This window comes from Gavialis gangeticus, unplaced genomic scaffold (genome assembly GCF_001723915.1).
Source record: "Gavialis gangeticus isolate Ggan-Ray unplaced genomic scaffold, GavGan_comp1, whole genome shotgun sequence".
NCBI lineage: Eukaryota > Metazoa > Chordata > Crocodylia > Gavialidae > Gavialis > Gavialis gangeticus.
In genome coordinates this window covers 86560036-86577791 of record NW_017729022.1, presented here as the reverse complement: position 1 = coordinate 86577791, position 17756 = coordinate 86560036, and the positions used below count along the sequence as shown (strand labels likewise).

At 41.2% G+C, this 17756-nt stretch overlaps 1 protein-coding gene across 2 annotated transcripts in view; it reads left to right on the top strand.

Moving 5' to 3' along the window:
* Positions 1 to 17756, top strand: part of MICAL3 (microtubule associated monooxygenase, calponin and LIM domain containing 3) — a 164534-nt gene that overhangs the window by 136265 nt on the left and 10513 nt on the right. For both annotated transcript variants that reach the window (XM_019515564.1, XM_019515561.1), the window contains one exon: positions 4602 to 4652. In XM_019515564.1, coding sequence (XP_019371109.1) covers positions 4602 to 4652 — 51 coding nt within the window. The remainder of the gene's footprint in view (positions 1 to 4601; positions 4653 to 17756) is intronic.

The following is a 17756-nucleotide window of genomic DNA, read 5'->3' as shown; positions in this document are numbered from 1 at the left end:
GTGTGTGTGTGTGTACACACACACACACACACACACACACACACACACACACACACACACACACACACACACACACACATCTTCATCTTAAACATAGCATACATCTTGTTTCTCAATGGAGACAGTGGCATTGCCTCAGACACTCACCTGGCAATGATTGCTGCATCTGAAACCATTGCAAATGCCATTATATAACAAGGTCTTGAGTCTTGCTCTTATGTTTTGGGTCATGTATGATCAGGACTGTCTCTTAATGAATTCTTATAAGTAAGGGGGTTAAAAAAGAGAGAAAATGTATATGGTGCTGATGCAACATTTAAAGAGGACCACTTCTGCTTAATAGTTTCCTACAGATAGAAAAATGTGCTGGTATTTAATTAGGGTGAAGGAAACACAGCTTTATTACATAGTTTGTCAATACAGAAGCTGAAATCTAGATGTAGAGAAATAACTATGCAAGATCATACCAGTGGATCATCTAGTCCAACATCTTCTCTTAGGAGTTAGGGCAAACAGATTATTTGCTACACTAAATAGCGTAGGGAATACCGTGCATCAGCTGCTCTGCGGTATCTGGGTATGTTCATGCTCTTACTCTGTGGGAAACCTCAACTTCAGTATGTTGGTTCTCAGGTTCCATTTACTGCAGAGTGAGAGTATGCATGAAAGTAGTTGCTGCAGAGCAACTGACACAGTAATTCCATGTCCCTTTTAACTTGTGATAAATAGTTCATTTGGTCATACTCTGAGATTGTAGCCAGCATTGGATGCTTCAGGGAAAAATACCAAACTGTAGTAAGTATTGTGTGTCCTAAGGAGAAATGTCTTTCTAACTTTAATTACAGGTTCAGTTTTGTTTTGAAACATGAAGGTTTAAACTGGTGTTATTGTTATTAATTTTAGATGTTCCTATAATGTGCTAGATATGTTGGTCCTCCCTTCAGCTTTATAGAGTCTGCCAGGCCAATGGTAGGAAGAAGCATGCAGGTAAGGTAGGCAAAATATGGAGCTCTTAAGCTGTTTTCAGTTGCCCCTTAAACTTTCCATTTCTAGCTTTCCATTGTAAAGGGAAATCCTGCTTCTCCAACCTGCTGGAGTTCTTTGAGGGTGCTAGCAAGGGCATGGACAAAGGGGATCCAGTTGACACAATACATTTGGACTTTCAAAAAGCTTTCAGCAAGGTCCCTTGCTAAAAGCTTCTTTTTTTTTTTAAACTCAGTTACAATGGCATTGGAGGAAAGGTGGTCTCATGGGCTGAAAGCTGGTTAAAAGATGGTCACTTTTCAGAATGGAGGGAGGTCTAAAGTGGGATCTACATTAGGCCCAATTTTGTTCAACGTTTTCATTAATGATCTGGAAGTGGGGGTGCACAGTGAAATCTCCAGGTTTGCAGATGATACCAAATTATTCCAGGTAGTCAAATCCCAAACTGACAGAGAGGAGCTGCAGAAAAATCTTACCACACTGAGTGGGTAAAAATATGGCAGACGAACTTCAGTGTCAACATATGCAAGGTAATGCACATGGAGAAAAATAAGCTTAATTATGTGTACACAGTGCTGGATTCTGAATTAGCTGATATGACTCAGGGAAGAGACCTTAGAGTTATTGTAGATAGTTCTCTAAAAACATCAGCTCAATGTGCAGCAGCAACCAGAAAAAGCCAATAAAATGTTGAGCATCGTTAAGGGAATTGAAAACAAAACCAAGAATATCATCATGCATTATACAAATCCATGGTGCCACCCACATCATGAATACTGTCTGGTCTCTGCATTTCAAAAAGGATGTAGTAAAATTGGAAAAGGTACAAAGAAGACAACCAAAATGATGAGAGGTATGAAGCGCAGTTGCCATACAAGAAGAAGCTAAAAAGGCTAGGACTTTTTAGTTTGGAAAGGAGAAGGCTGAACAGGGATATGATAGAGGTCTATAAAATCATGAAGGGTGTGGACAAAATGAACAGAAAACTGTTACTCACAAAGTCCCAGAATATTAGAACTAGGGGGCTCCCACTGAAATTAGTAAGAGACAGGTTTAAAACTAACAAGAGTAAGTACTTTTTTACACAATACATAGTTAACTTGTGGTATTGATTGTCACAGGAGGTGGTAGAGGCAGATAGGATAGCCAGGTCCAAAAAGGGACTAGACAAATTCCTGGGTGATAGATCCGTTAATAACAGTTAAACAGAATGGTTGGAGATGTTTCCTCTGTCGTCTCTGAGCCAGTAATGGTGGATGCCAGGGATAGTAATGAATAGAGGATGGATCACTCCAGATGTATCTGGTTCAGTGTTCTCCCTCTGAAGCACACAATTCCTGCTAGTGTCAGAGATAGGATGCTGGGCTAGATAGACCACTGGTCTGACCAAGTATAACGCTTTTTGTGTTCTTAGTTATTATTTATACCTTGTATGCTTTTACATGCTTCGTAGCAATGAGTCTTATGAACTAATGCATACATTGTCGCAGTATTTCCTTTCAGATTTTCTGCCTTTTGATTTCCTCCCCCTTTATTCTTTTATGATAAAAAAATAAACAAACAAGCACCAAATCTGCTTTTCAGCACCATTCATCATCTCTATGTCCCCTTTTGATCTCTTTTCTACCCTGAAGTTTTAAATTTCTCCTAAAATTTAAATCTCTTTGTGACTTTAATTTTTCTTATTATCCACCTTTGTACTGCTTATATTTCTGCAGTATCTTTTTGAGATAGTGACAAAAACTAAAAGCGGTATTGTTGATGAGAATTCATCTACCCATATGATTCATTAAAATAGTTTCAATTAATCTATTCTATATACATCTTAACATTTTGTTTGCTTATTAACTGCAACTGAGCAGATTTGTCCATTGCTCATGGTGGTGCCAGACTCTAAGAAGTTATGGTTAAGTTAGGACCTAGCCACAACAATTAACAGCTCAGTTTATTCCTTCCTATTTGCATTATCTTGTATTCATCAAAACAGAATATCATGTACCATCATGAGGGCCCATTCACCTAGTTTAGTTGGGCCCTTCAAGAAGTTCCTTGATCTATTTTAGTTTTGACTAGCATAAATATTTTTCTTCCAGTGTTTCTGTCTCATTGTTCACACTTTTTTTCAATCTATAGTAAATATTTGATCGCTACAATTATTGTACAGGTGATGAGGCACACTACTGTTACTCTTTTGCCCTGTAGAAATGTGAATATTTATTCTTACGTTTAATGTTCTGATTTGACTCCCGTTTGATTCTTAGGGGACATTTATCTCCTCCTATAACTACTTAGTTTCCTTAATAGCATACCAGGCTACTCTCTCTGTCTTTGAAAATCTAACCTATTGATATTTCCACTGATGAAATTCAAGGCATAGAAACAATACCTTTAAGCATTCTGGTCTCTAGATAAAAATTTCTGTGTACTGAGGTGCTAGGTCTTCTTTTTGCATCACTGCTGCTTTTTAAGGCACAGCAAGATAAGCAGTGTTGAAGGTTTTGTTCTGCCTTCTGGCTAGTGCTCCATGGAAGATGGCACTCTGTATATAACATAGGTATTAGCAGTGTTTGCCTATAAATTCACTGACCTGGTGAAACCCGTTGGGTTTGGGCTCCTTCTCAGGTTTTATGTTCTGTTGACTGATTTAAATTCAGTAACTAATGAGGGAAGCGTCATCTTAAATATTTCCTGAAGCTTTTTTTTCCTCTTACTCTTCCTTTATAGTGATCTTGGGTAGCTGGTTTAAAAGACAAGGACAATGTCTCTTCCGTTCAGATCACTGTAGGACTATTAAAGCGTCTTTCTTCTTTATGAATTGAACTACTTGCAGTGGGAAATCATGTGCTCAGCCAAACAGAAGGAACTACGTTATACATCTTACCCAAAGAACCATAGTGTAGAACCAGACTGCTGGCTAGCCCTTCTCTAGCAGAGGTGCATATACACACTGTATGACTGCACACTTGCACAACTACACAAACTCTTTCTTTCCTAAGCATATACATTAAAATACATGTGTTTTCACCAGTACATGCTCCATATTAGCAGAAGCATGTACCTTGTCTTCCTAAAATGCATGTATGCATGCAGTTGCCAGCTGTGGCAGCATACAGTGCCCTACAATCATGAGCTGAACCTGTGCGCTCTCTTCTCATGCTCACCTCCCAAGAAGTCAATCCTTATACCTCTTCTGCAGCTTCCCTGATAAACTATATTGCTTCCTTCTGACATGTTTTTCAGCATGGAAGCAAATAAGAATAGTTCTTTCCTTCTCAGCAACAAAAGAAAACAAGTTGGTGTCAAGTCCTGGTATAAACTGAATTAGGTGAAGAGTCTCTGTACAGAGCTCTTGCCTTTTCCTCCTGGAAATCCATGCCTGCCTGCCTGCTGGGAATTATTATTCTGTCCCCATACTCAAAAAGTGTGTGTGTGTGAAAATATGTTTACATGTATGTGGCTGCATGATTTTTTGTTATTTCTGTCTCTGTCTCCTTCCCTCCCTCTCTCTCTCTCTCTCCTTCTCTTGTGTCTGTCTGTTTGTCATATATTGCTTTGATTTTGTGGTGTTAGGGTGGGTATATGACTCAATAACTCTCTTCACCACTTCCTTGTTGTAGACTATTGGGGAGAGTCTTATTACAGTGACCTCATCGACTTGCACCTGGGTGGTATGTATAGCGGAACCTCTGCTGACACTAACCCTGCTGACACTCCTTCCCACCCTTCCCTTCACCTACTTCTCCCATCCTTGGCTTACAAACAACAAGAAGAAACAAGTCTTGCACATAACTGATTGGCTACAGCAGAACCCCTTTTCCAGCTCAAGGAGAGGAGATCTTGTCCCACACCACAAACTATTCATAAGAGATTTTGTTTCACAGCCAGATAGTCTGTCCCTCTTCTCTTCTGATTTACAGAGCTTAATTCTGTTTCTAAATTTCTAAATTTGAATATCTAGCCCTTGAATGTCAGCCACCTGTCTTGTTAGTAAGAAGCCAATTCTGTAATCTGGTAATCCTTCCCAAAGACAGCCTCTCCCTCCAGGTTTTATCAGGGTAAAGAATTTATTATGAAGTGAGCCAAAGGATACAAGGACACAGAACAAGCATGTGCAAAATGCAGGAGCTGCTCACACTCTGGGGAAATAAATCAGAGGCAGTGCTCTCCTACTTCTCCTTGGCTCCTCTTGTTTCTTCCAAAGGAATCCAGAATGTTTTGATGTCTTGACAAGAACAAAAGGTTCCTATTAGGAACCTCAGAAATGTTGGTGAGTGAGGGATATTACTTCTCTCATTTTTCCTTTACTGGAGGGTAGGAGGGAGTCTGCTCTCAGAATCCAGATCTCTCTTTCCCTAAGACCTGCTTTGCAACATTGGAATGTTAATCTGGAAGCTTCTTATATTAATTCTTTATCACACTTACCATGCCAAAAACTACATTAAATTGAGTTGCTGTTTGTATTGGATGTTGGGATTAAAATCATCCCTCTGACATTCCAGTTCTCCTCTCTTTGATGAATGCTGCTGCTTGGATCCCTTCATATGTGTTTTTAGTATAAGATTGTAAATTCCATTTTTCTATAGTTTGCCCACCTCGAAAATTAAAATCCTTTCCTTTGCTGTTTTAGTTTCCTCTCCCCCTTCCTGTGGCAATTTCCTATTTTGGTTGCCAAATCTACTTTAGTAGAGTTGGTGAGCAACCAGCATTCCCCACGTGGACCCATCAGAAAGCCAACTGCTCACTTGATTTGTCTTCTCCAGCTCTCATTCCATTTGTTTTTAGAACGTTAAGTTATTAAAACCAAAGTGTATTTATGAGTAGGGAAAACATTTGTGTCTATATCTCCAGTATGGAAAGGATAGATGGGGCTACCCAAGTAAATATCCTCTAGGACTAATTCACAGCCCACTGCAGACAGTGGGAGCCTTTCCATTGATTGTAATCGCTGCAAGTTCAATTTGCTTGTGTGCCTTTTTTTGTTACTGTCATTTTTCTCCATAAACTTCTTCCCAAGATGTCCCCCCAGCCTTAGCTTCCCTATCCCATAATGTGACTGGCTAGCCACTGAGAATAATTCCAGTCTACCATCATACACCATGCCTTTGGGGAAAAAAATCATCATCCATATTCAAGTATCAATGCATAAGGTTTCCCCCCACCCTCCCTTTTCTTACCCTAGGTTGTTATCCAAATCCTTTGAGTTGATTTTCATGCAGCTCTCTCTCCATGGAGCCCTATATTTCATTTATTACATCAGTCTCTGTCTTCCTTTTCTGAAATATCATATACTGAGAGATTTTGAAGAGCCCCCAGATCTATCAGTTCTGTCCCTGCACCATCCTGTGTGGTCAGTAGGAGCTGTAAAAGGGTTGATGCTGAGTACACTTAACAGATCCTTACTCCTGTCTAATGCTGTCTCCACAGTACCTCCTATCCTTCTCTTCCTCCTAATGCCTCTGTCTCTACATAGAGACAACAGTCCCATCAAGATCACTAATGATGGCTAAAAACATTAAAAGCAATGCGGTTATTAATCATTTAAAGGGACACTGTCATTTAAAAAATTAATTTTTGTGCTACAAAATTTCAAATTATTAAAATAAAAACCCAATTTACTTTTCACAGTTTCTGCTTGTTTGGTTTTTGTATTTCTCTCAGCTTGGTCAGTCATACTAAACCAGGGGTTAGCAATGTTTTTGGTTAGAGTGTCAGAAACAGCCACAACCTCAACTTGGAAGAAGTTGATGTGCCAGGATTGGATGGCAGCGAACATGCAAGGGGCCCGATCCTTGTGCCAGTGCAGCCCCACCTGCACCTCCTTCCCCGTTGTCTGACCCGAAGCATGCGCGCACCTGCCATCAGCATTGAGCCAGGCCAGGGCTCCACAGACTTTGGTACAGCTGCTTGCATCCTCCCAGCTGCTTGCCACAACAAACCTGGGCTTTGGGCAGACTCCTGCTGCTGGCCATGGGGCAGGGAAGCAGGCTGCTGGCCAGCAGGCAGCAGGGAAGCTGCAAGTAGCTGAACAGAGCTCTGGCCCAGCTTGTTGCTGGCAGTGGGAGAACACATACCTTGGAATAGACGGCAGGGAAGGAACCAGGGCTGTGCTGTCACAACAAGGATCAGGCCCCTTGCAGGTTCCCTGCTGTCCACACCAAGGCACGTATGTCAACCAAAATGTCTTCACATGCCACACTGGCGCACGGGCTAGGGGTTGCCAACCCCTGAACTATACTGTTTCTTTTTATTTTCTATTTATAGTCAGTTTTACTCTGTGTGCTACAAGTCTGCTTTGTTTGAGTTTTTAATACTCCATGGGAATGTTCTTGGTTAATAAATCATGACATTCATATTACATCTTGAAATATTTTTCCTTGACAATTAAAAGTAGGCCGAAATGCAGTACCAGGCAGTATCCCTTTAAATGCAGTGAATCAGTACAACCTGCTGGGCTATATGGATTTATAGTTTAGTTTTTGTTACCTTTGTAATTTGTTTTACGCTTGTTTTGGGGGCTGCCAGAACACTTAATGCCAGAAAGAGATGTGTAGTTTTGAAGCTTATGGAAGAAACTCATCTTCTCTATTGTTCCAGTTTAACAGTGAATTTAAGCCTCAGTCCAGGTGAGGGTGGGCCACTGTATCTCTATTAAGGGACACTGAAGTCACATGAGCACCACATAGATGTAGCAGTCTGCCATTCTGATTGTCAGTTCTTAGAATGGGGCTCTCTTGTCCTGCAGAAAATTATTAATAGCTAGGGCTCCTACCTGGATTAATGATAACTTTGTAGGAAATCTGCCTCTGACACCTAAACCCAGCTCAGAGGAACAGGTGAGACCACTGAAGCCGTCCCCAGGTAGAAAATGAAAATTGCTAACAAAAAAACCTAATAAATTGAATTTTAAATGTTAAACCTCTTACTATAATTAAGACACTTTACTGATTTAACTTTAGTGACACTGGCTGCATCTACATGACACTGACTGCACATTAGCCCGTGACTATTGCCCAGAGCCGTTCCTCGACACGACTGTGCAGTAACTCTGGTAATGACTGCGCAGTCAGCGTCTCGTATAGACGTGGTCACTGAGTTACTTTTCAGTAAGACATAATGAATCATGTAGCAACTTTCATTGCTAACCCTGGGTTCCTGTTTGAATTCCAGTTTGTTTCATTCCATTCTGTTACCCTAGATGGTCACTGTCACTTTATTTAGATACTGCATTCTTCACGTCCTGTTCTAAAATGTCATGTATTGTTGCTGTTAAACAGATGGTGCATTTCAGTGGTAGGCAGCTGTTCCTATATATATATATACTGTATTAAGCAGAAAGCTGTACTAAAATAATGTTTTAAAGATGTCGAAGTGAGGCACTAGAAGATAGAAAATATCAAAGTTATAGCAGCTTGTTCAACCTTAATTCAGCCTCTTGTGTATACATAGTTTCAAATTTTAACTGTCAGATCACGGGACCCCAGCCTCATTCCATGCAAAACATGAACAACATTCACTTTACGAGTAGCTATTCAATCATTTGTTTTCTCATCATTCCATATGTGGACCCACATAGTGAAAATTACTGAAGCTTTTCTTTGAAGAATTGCTAAGTTTTTATTTTCCTATGGTATCTGTATGAATTTACAACTCTGTGAAGTGAAGGGGTGGTAATAATCCATTTTGCAGAGGGGAAATAAAGCACAGCACAACTAAAGTTTTCAAAGGATCTTTCAATTTTGGGTGCACAATTTGAGATTTCTAGCAACTGATGGTTTCAGAGAATGTTGGGTTATATGGCACTCTCCTTGTTCAAAGGACAGCTCTGATTGACTTCAGTTATCTGAAAGTGTTCAGCCCTTGTGCAGATCAGACCTCAGGCATGCAAAAACTGAGCATCATCCTGTGAAAAGTTTTAGTTATTTTTCTTAGCATCACACAGGAACTCTGCGTCAGAGGTTGGTATCACATTCAGTTCTCCAGGTCAGCCTTCATCTCTTCTGGCTGTGAATACAAACTGTTCCAGGAACTACTAACATACTTTCTTTTTCTCCAGTTCCCTGGCTCATTCACTACACAACTTCCAACTTCTGCAGCCGTGAAGTAGACCTTAGTCATTCCAGAGCAGCTCCATCCTGTGCATTGAATTAATGAGGGGTTTTGTAAGCCCTGATACAGTCTGCATTTATGTCTTTGTCATAATGCATATACACAAATCAGCCAGATTAAAGTTGCACAGACAACCTTAATTTTGGCATGTCCCAATTTTTTCAGTTTTTTACTTTACAGTTTTAATGTTCATTTAACATCATTTTTGTTTGTCATTTATTTGGGGGGGAGGTTAAAGAAAATTGAAAAAAAACCCCAGAAAGTCTTCACACCACATCATCTTGATCCCTACACAGGTGATTAACAGAGCTACAGGTCCACTATACAGACTTCTACCACTCGAGCTAATGGTATAATTTCAAGCAATCCCAGGTTGTCATCTTGGATGTAGATCAGTGCTAGAGATAGATGGGATATTTGGTCAATGTTTTTCAGAGGTATTTGCAGACAGCCCAGCAGTAGTGAGACTGGAATCTTGACGTGGGAGGGAAGTGTCTTCAGTAGCCACAGGCTTTTGCGTCCATTCACTCCAAAATTGGTTTTTCACCAGTCCCACAGGACACCCCTGCCCATTACAGGACAGGGAGGCCTGGGTGAGGGAGATTCCTTAGCCTCCATCAATGCTGACCGCATGAAGGAACATCTTGAAAGGCTGGACACCTTCAAGTCAGCCGGCCCTGACAGTTTACACCGCAGGGCACTCAAGGAGCTGGCTAGCATCAGAGCTCAGCCCCTGGCACGGATATTCGAGAACTCCTGGCGCTCTGGTGAAGTGCCCGAAGATTGGAAAAAGGCCAATGTCATGTCTATCTTCAAGAAAGGGAGGAAAGTGGATCCAGCAAACTATAGGCCCATCAGTCTGACCTCTATCCCGGGGAAGGTCTTAGAAAAGATTATCAAAGAGGCCATTCTTAACAGATTGGCTGATGGCAACATCCTGAAGGATAGCCAGCACGGGTTTGTTGTGGGTAGGTCTTGCTTGACCAATCTCATTTCCTTCTATGAGCAGGTGACCCATCACCTGGACGAAGGAGAAGAGACTGATGTCATATATCTTGACTTTGAAAAAGCCTTCGATCTGGTATCCCACAATCACCTCTTGGCAAAACTGGCTAACTGCAGCCTCGGCCTCACCACAATCCACTGGCTGGGGAATTGGCTCTGTGGTAGTATCCAGAGGGTGATGGTTGACAGAAGTCAATCTTCATGTTGCCCTGTGACCAGTGAGGTCCCCCAGGGCTCTGTCCTTGGGCCTATACTATTTAACATCTTCATTAATAATGTGGACATTGGTATCAGAAACAGACTGGCCAAGTTTGCTGATGACACCAAACTGCCGTAAAGCGTCCACACCTGAAGACAGGAGGGTGATCCAGGCTGACCTTGACAGGCTCAAGAACTGGATGAACAAGAACCTGATGGTGTTTAACACTGAAAAATGTAAAGTTCTCCACCTTAGGAAGAAAAACCTGCAGGACCCTTACAGGCTTGGCAGTGCTACGCTGGCTAGCATTATGGATGAAAGGGACTTGGGGGTCATGATGAACATAAGCCTGCAATGTGATACTGCTGCTAGTAAAGCAAGCAAGATGCTTGCTTGTATCCACAGATGCTTCTCAAGTAAATCCCAGGATGTCATCCTCCCGTTTTACTCGGTCTTGGTGAGGCTGCAGCTGGAGTACTGCATCCAGTTTTGGGCTCCAGTATTCAAAAAGGATGTGGAGACGCTTGAGAGGGTGCAGAGAAGAGCCACGCACATGATCAGGTCAGGAAAGCAGGCCTTATGAAGAGAGGCTGAGAGCCATGGGGCTCTTTAGCCTGGAAAAGCGTAGGCTCAGGGGTGATCTGGTGTCCACATATATGTTCATCAGGGGTGCTTACCAGGATCTGGGGGAACGTCTGTTCACTAAACTGCCCCAAGGGATGACAAGGTGAAACAGTCACAAACTCGTCCATGACTGTTTCAGGCTGGACATAAGGAAGAACTTCTTTACTGTCTGAGCTCCCAAGATTTGGAATAGATTGCCACTGGAGGTGGTTCAAGCACCCACTCTGAATGCCTTCAAAAGGCATCTGGAGGTTTATCTTCATGGGATCCTATGATCCCTGCTGACTTCCTGCCCCTGGGGCAGGGGGCTGGACTCGATCTTCTGAGGTCCCTTCCAGCCCTAATGTCTATGAAGCCTATGTCTATGAAAATGCGATCCCTTTCTCCCCACCTCCTCTGATCTCTCATTCCTCTCTCTTTCCTACCAATGGCTCTTTAACCTATTTGCATTTCTTCAACTACCCAGTCCCCGTTTCCCTTCCTCAGGCTTCTCATCTCAGTCCCAGTCTCATTGCTTAACAAATTCTAGTCTCATTCCTTCAAACTCCCAGCCCCAGTTTACTTGTTCAGTTATTTCCCAGTGTCCCTTCTAGGTCCCTCATCCAATCCATCTTTCATTCCTACCCTGGTCCCAGTCTCAGTCTCCTTTCCTAGCCTTTTCATTCTTTTCCGGGTGTGTGCCTCCCTCCTTTAATCTGCTTTAAAAAAATTCAATTTTACTGGTCAAACCTGTTGAAACAGGGACTGCTTTATGTAATGCTACTCTTACTGAGTGTTATTGTCAGATAAAAAAGTTTCCTCTTATTTTCATTCCTTTTGGTTCTCAGGTCATTTGGCAGCATGTTCCCTTCACTACAGGGTTGAAGTAAAGAAAGGGGCTTGATAAGTAGTAGATAGAGCTTCAAAATAATGTTGGATAGCCACCTCAGGTAAAGAATCCTGTCATCCTTTATCCTTCTGCCTGCGGCCACATCCCTGATTAGGAAGGGGTATCCCCTTTTTAACTCACAAATGCAAACACAGTGTGCCAGTTTAGAAAAGCAGGAGCAGTTGAAGAATTTGCAGAACCAATCTGTTTTGGTTTTTGACAGTTGCCGGGAGTTCTGATAGGAGGTTACAAAACCTCATCTGGATGGGTGCATTGTCCCTTTTTTTGCTTTAACAGTTTCTTTCCCTGGATTTTCCTTTTAATCCTTTTCATCTCCTCTGCTCTAAGTATAACCATGGATGTATTTTACATAGTGCTCCATTTCATAGTATTCCAGCTGCCCTTTCTCTTTTTTTAATGCAATTTTTTCCAGTAAGTTTCAGTCCAGCCCTCTGGATGCTGCATTTGTGAGGGAGTATTGGAAATGGTATAGGACAGAAGTTTTGTTCCCAGCTCTCTGTGAACTTTGGATGTATAGGCAGGGATCACTTTTCCTAGACCTACTTCACAGTGGAAGAGGTGACTCTTTACCTCCACATACTTTTACAAATCTGTTGTTGATCAGTTCCTCGCATATTGAAATAGAAGGGTTTATTTTTTAGTACCTCAGTTAAGCAGGGCTGAACATCAAAGACCTCCTTTGATCAATACACAGGATTTTTTTGCTGTTCTAATTTAGAAAGATCCTGGGTTCTATCTCAGGTTTCAAGATGAAAATAATGACCTGAGTCTGACTGCTAAAAGAAAGAAGTTGAGATGAAATAATTTTTAAAATATCACTTGCTCACTTCCCAACAAGGCCCAAGTGTTAACACAGCTTTGTGGAGGATCCTGAGGTTAGCCTCAGACCTGAATGTTTTGCCCAGAACTGCTTTTCACTTATTGCCAAACCACCTTGGTTAGCCAGCAGGATGCAAACCTAATTCCTTGGTCACAAAGCAGCACTTCACAAAGGATCTGGTCCCATTTGGCTTGAGGTGTATCTGTTTGAAGTGGTGTGAGTTGCAGAGGCTCACCACTGTCTGTGGAAATCAGCTCAACTCCTACTGCATGAGGCTTGTGCAGAATGGGAGTGCTGCATTTGGTGGTCAGGTTAATTTAGGAATTGAGGTGCTGCCCCACACAGGTTTTTCATTGTGCTTTCTTCATTCTTGTTTAATCATGCTTGCTGCTTCTCCTGGGTTTATGAAACAGCATCTTACAGCAGAGACGGGAGGAAACCAGTGTGGGGCTTTGTCCTTCCAACAGTGCATGACTTGGAGGAATAGATTCAGAGTGTAAAAGAGAAACAGAAGGGAAAGTTGACATAAGCCAGGAGTTATTTTTGTGTATAATGTTGTCACAAAGTAGTTTGTTATAGGAAAATGACTTGTAATATGGCTTGCAGGTGCTTGCAAATGTAAAGGTATTAATATACATAAAACATGTAAATATATAAATGTATATAAAATGGGTAACTCTAAAATTGTTCTTGCTGTAACATATTTATGAGCAGATGTGTCCTCAGTTCAACTCCTAGGTAAACTCTTAAGTTATAGTATGGATTTCAGGAACAAAGACAGTGTTTTAGCAGTTAGTGGATAATTTTTCCAACACAGAGATTTGTACCTACCTAGCTGATAGTTGGCTGAAGCAATCAACTCATATATGGAACTATCAGTTTGCAGACTAATTTAAAGACCTATTTTTTCCAATTCAGGTTCATAGTGACAAAATGGTATTGCCATCAGTGGGCTTTTGGTGATGTGAAAAAATTCATACATCTTGTTCCATTTTTTAGCGCACAGACTGCTCCAATAAGTACCCTTATGGTAGCCCCAGTGGACAGGCCAAAGACTATAGAAATGGAGCTTCCCTCTTATCTTTAGATACTTCCAGATTGTATCTCATTTGCAGGAGAGTAGAGGAGGCTTACATTTCCACTGCCTGCTCTATTTCCATGCTGTGGGGAGGGAGAAAAAATCATTTTCTAAACCTGACTATTATGGGACTTTTCACCAGCATTACACTGTATGAAATTTGTTTAAAGATGGGTGGATTTTTTTTTTACATTTATCAGCCAAGTGTCTTGGTCCCATTGGCCCTGCACTGCTTAGGGAAATGGTCTTAGTACCTTTCTAGCAAGGAGGTTGTGATTTTTTCTTACCTAGATAGGGCCTAGCTGTGTCAGCCACACATGTGGAAGCTGGGCTATGTATGATGAGGGAAGATGATGACCTTGAGAGAAACAACAAGGCAAATGGGTGGAGGGTGGTAGGAGATGTAACAAGTGCAGGTAAGGACAAATCGTAAAATCTTCAGTACCATTTGGTAAGCCAGAACATAATGTGGTTTGCTTTGCTTTCTAGAGAGCTTATAGTCTGCCCAGCACTGTGTTTAAGCATAGGCCATGGGAATCTGAGCTTTTAAGTAAATAATTCTAGCTTTCAAACATTATACTTCTCAGAATTTAAATGTGGATAAGTGAACTACCTAAAAGAATCACTTTGATAAAGGGATGTGTTTTTTTTCTCGATTTATCAAATTAACTTGTTCCTGATAGTCTTCTTAAATAGCTGTTGAGGCCTTTTCTTAAAGGGATCCACCTGAAGAATACATTTGGTGTTTGTGATGATCAATGGAAAATTGTTTTTCTCCTGGAATAATGCAAATATTTTCCTTTTTAAAAAATCAAATTATCTTGATTTAAACGTCCAGTTGTGAATCTGTTTGCCAGCATTTCAGTGCTCACCAGAATCAGTGAATATGAGGAGAATGTTGATGTTGTGCCTGAGTAGAGGAGGGACAGCAGAGTTGTGCAAGCTGCTGTATGGTTTTGTTCAGTATAATAATGCCTCTCAGTACTGTTCAGTGTAATATCATATTGTGCAGTACAACACCATGGTAGGTATCTTACAAACAGTGCAATAATAATTCTTTGCAGTAGTGCTATGTAGTTTGCTGCAGTACGGGCCAGGGAATACACTTCTGTACTCTCTAGCATCGACACGTTTATTTTAATAAAAAGTCTGGAGCCGATTTCAATCATTCATTACATCTGAGCCCAGGGGATCTTTTTCAGGAGGATGAAATGTTAGGCATTCCAAAAAGTGAAGAGGCTACCAAGGAGAGAGGGTTCATTCCTACCCTGATGCAGTTGGATAGGGCTGCAGGTGCTTTTAGGAGGGAATCTGAGTCAGCAGGGGAGCAGCAGAGTCAGTAAAGGCTATGGTTTGTGGGTGTGGAAAGAAGGGTGACATAGGAAGAAACACTGAGGCTGGGACAGTGGTTCTGGTGTGAAATGGGAGTTGAGAAAAGGAGTCAAGCTAAATTTTAGGTGGGGAAGAAGGAACAGTGCAAGTAGTGATGGAGCCAAATGCAGGTGAGACTGCCTTTTTGGGGTGGTGGGGAGTTCCTGGGAAAATGTTGAAGCTAGGACCAAACCTATCAGGAGGAAAGAAGATCCTTTAAAAGAGAAGTGAGACATGGAATATGGAGAGTCCTTGAGAGTCATGCGGACACCAAGAGGGAGATGAGAGTTTTGTAAAGGTGTGTACACAATCCTTTTTTGACAGCATTGTGTATACCACATCAGGGTGATAGATCAGTGTGTATTAAACACTTTTGTGCCAGTGCTCAGTTAGCAGGTGGGCATCAGCATTTTTGCAGCACTGTCTTACTGAAGAGGCTTTTAACATTATATTCATATTCCCCATTAGCATTGTTTGGGTGCGCTGTTCCCGAACCTCTGGTTTTTATAAAAATTGTGACTAGCTCATGGCATTTACTGGGACATGAAGACTGGCACACTTTTGGCATTTTGAAATATTAAAAGGTAAGTTTTCAACCTGGGAAGGAATGCAGTTTATATTGCCCTTTGCAATTTGTGGCATTCAGCACATAATACAACATGTATTGCATTTTTTTTAAAAAGGCCTGGTGTGAGAGTTTTGGTTGTGCAAAAATCAGGAGATTCAGGTTTTCCAGAAACGCTGTAACTTTGCCACTTCGATACATTATCAGGTATGGTTATGTATTGAAATATGTTTATACCTGGGATAAGAAAAAGGCTGCAGTTTGAACATACTGTAGGTGCAAAACAGTAGTTGCATTTCATTCTTGCTAGATGAATATGTTCCATGGTGTTTTCAGGAGACTAGTGTTTATACCCACTCCTGATATCTCACTGTTTGGTGCTCCAGTGGTGAAAACACTTACTAGCCTACAGTTGTGCACACATGGTTAAGTCTAATCAGATTGCATATCAGGCCAGGTCTGATTGATTTTTGTGTAAGACAGTCAAAGTAAATACAATTTTAGGCTGTCTCTGGTGGCCACTTTGGGAACTCCTTGTCATCTTAGAACAGGGATTCCCAAACTGTGGTATGCGTACCCCTGGGAATATGCAAGACATCTCTGGTGGGGTATGCAGGATAAATTGTGTAAATGGTGGATTTAATTTTCAGTATAATAATTATCATTTAAGGGATTAAAATATAAAATGTATGATAGTAGAGTAGGGGTATACAGGCAACTGGTAAATCTGGAAGGGAATGCACAATAAGAAAACGTTTGGGAACTTCTGCCTTGGAACAATTCTGCACTCACCTGTAAGTGACATAGTATCTTCCTAGCATCTGTAACTGGAAACATTCTCACAGCATAATTTGCTGCACGTTTTGACTCATTCAGCACTGTGCTCAATGCTCTGTTAGACCCATAAAAAATTGTTTTGCCCAGCAAACTCTCAATGTAAAAGAGAAAATTCAAGCAAGAAAATACCGGTATGGTTTTCATAGATTCATAGATTCATAGATTCATAGTAATGGTAATTTAGAATATTTCTGTATAGAGACAGATATTGCTTAGCACTCTGACTCCTTACAGAAATAGCCTTCTGGCAGGGATTTGAGTGAGGAGGTAGAATTCAGATGGTGTGTATGTTACAGATACTTCTAGAGTGCTTCTTTCTAAATCAAACAAGGCAGATCATTATTTTTATATTCAGGCCTACAGAACCACTAATAATGAAGTAAACAGAGCTGCATTTCTTATGAGACTGCCCTCCTGTATGTGTGTGTACGTGCATACACGCTCTCTCTCTCTCTGTCTCTGAAAAAATCTCTCTCCAAAGTGTAAACATTTTGTTACATTGATTGCTTGAGGATTTCTCAAAAAAAAAAAAAAAAAGACTTGTTAACTGAAAAACAAGTGTCAAGATTTTTCCACCCAGGGAACTGAAAGTAAGATGGGGTCTGGCTGTAAAGTACAATGACTATTCTGCACCAACTCCTGGGGTAGGGAGAGGGGGTCCTCTTCATCTGCACTAGAGGTGTCTTTATGTGGTTTAGGTGAATCCACTTTAATCTTAACTCCAAAAAGGCACTTGTAGATGAGCCCTAGGAGATTTCAGTGCAAATGTAATTTTTAAGTAAGGTCTAAATGACTGAAAAGAAGTGTTTGAGAATATGAATGTCATTGAAGGCTGATCTGATGCTTTAGCTGTAATTATCATGCAGCCAGTTGTGGAACCCCTCCTTGATGTCACCCCTCCTACTCCCAGTGCAAAAGTTTTTTCCTGTGTTTGAGAACCATGCTGCTCAGCCACAGGATTGCAAGCTGATGTACTGCCTCTATGTGCTGCTGTAGTTCTGTGATGGTCCCTTCTGAAACTATGCCCAGTTCGGTGGTATTCTGGGGCTGTACTCTCGATCATACAACCAGAGTTCTGTGGATGTCTGTGCATTATGCATTCTTCTCATCAGATGAATCATGCCTTCCACTGACACAGGTGTTCCTTCCTTTTTTAACTACAGCTGTACATTCTGAGTAGCAAGTGGCATACACCACCAGCTCTGGCATCCAGGGACTTCACCTTCTTGTTGCAGGTGGTCACCTGTGTTACTTTCAGAAATGTCAGTGATTACTGGT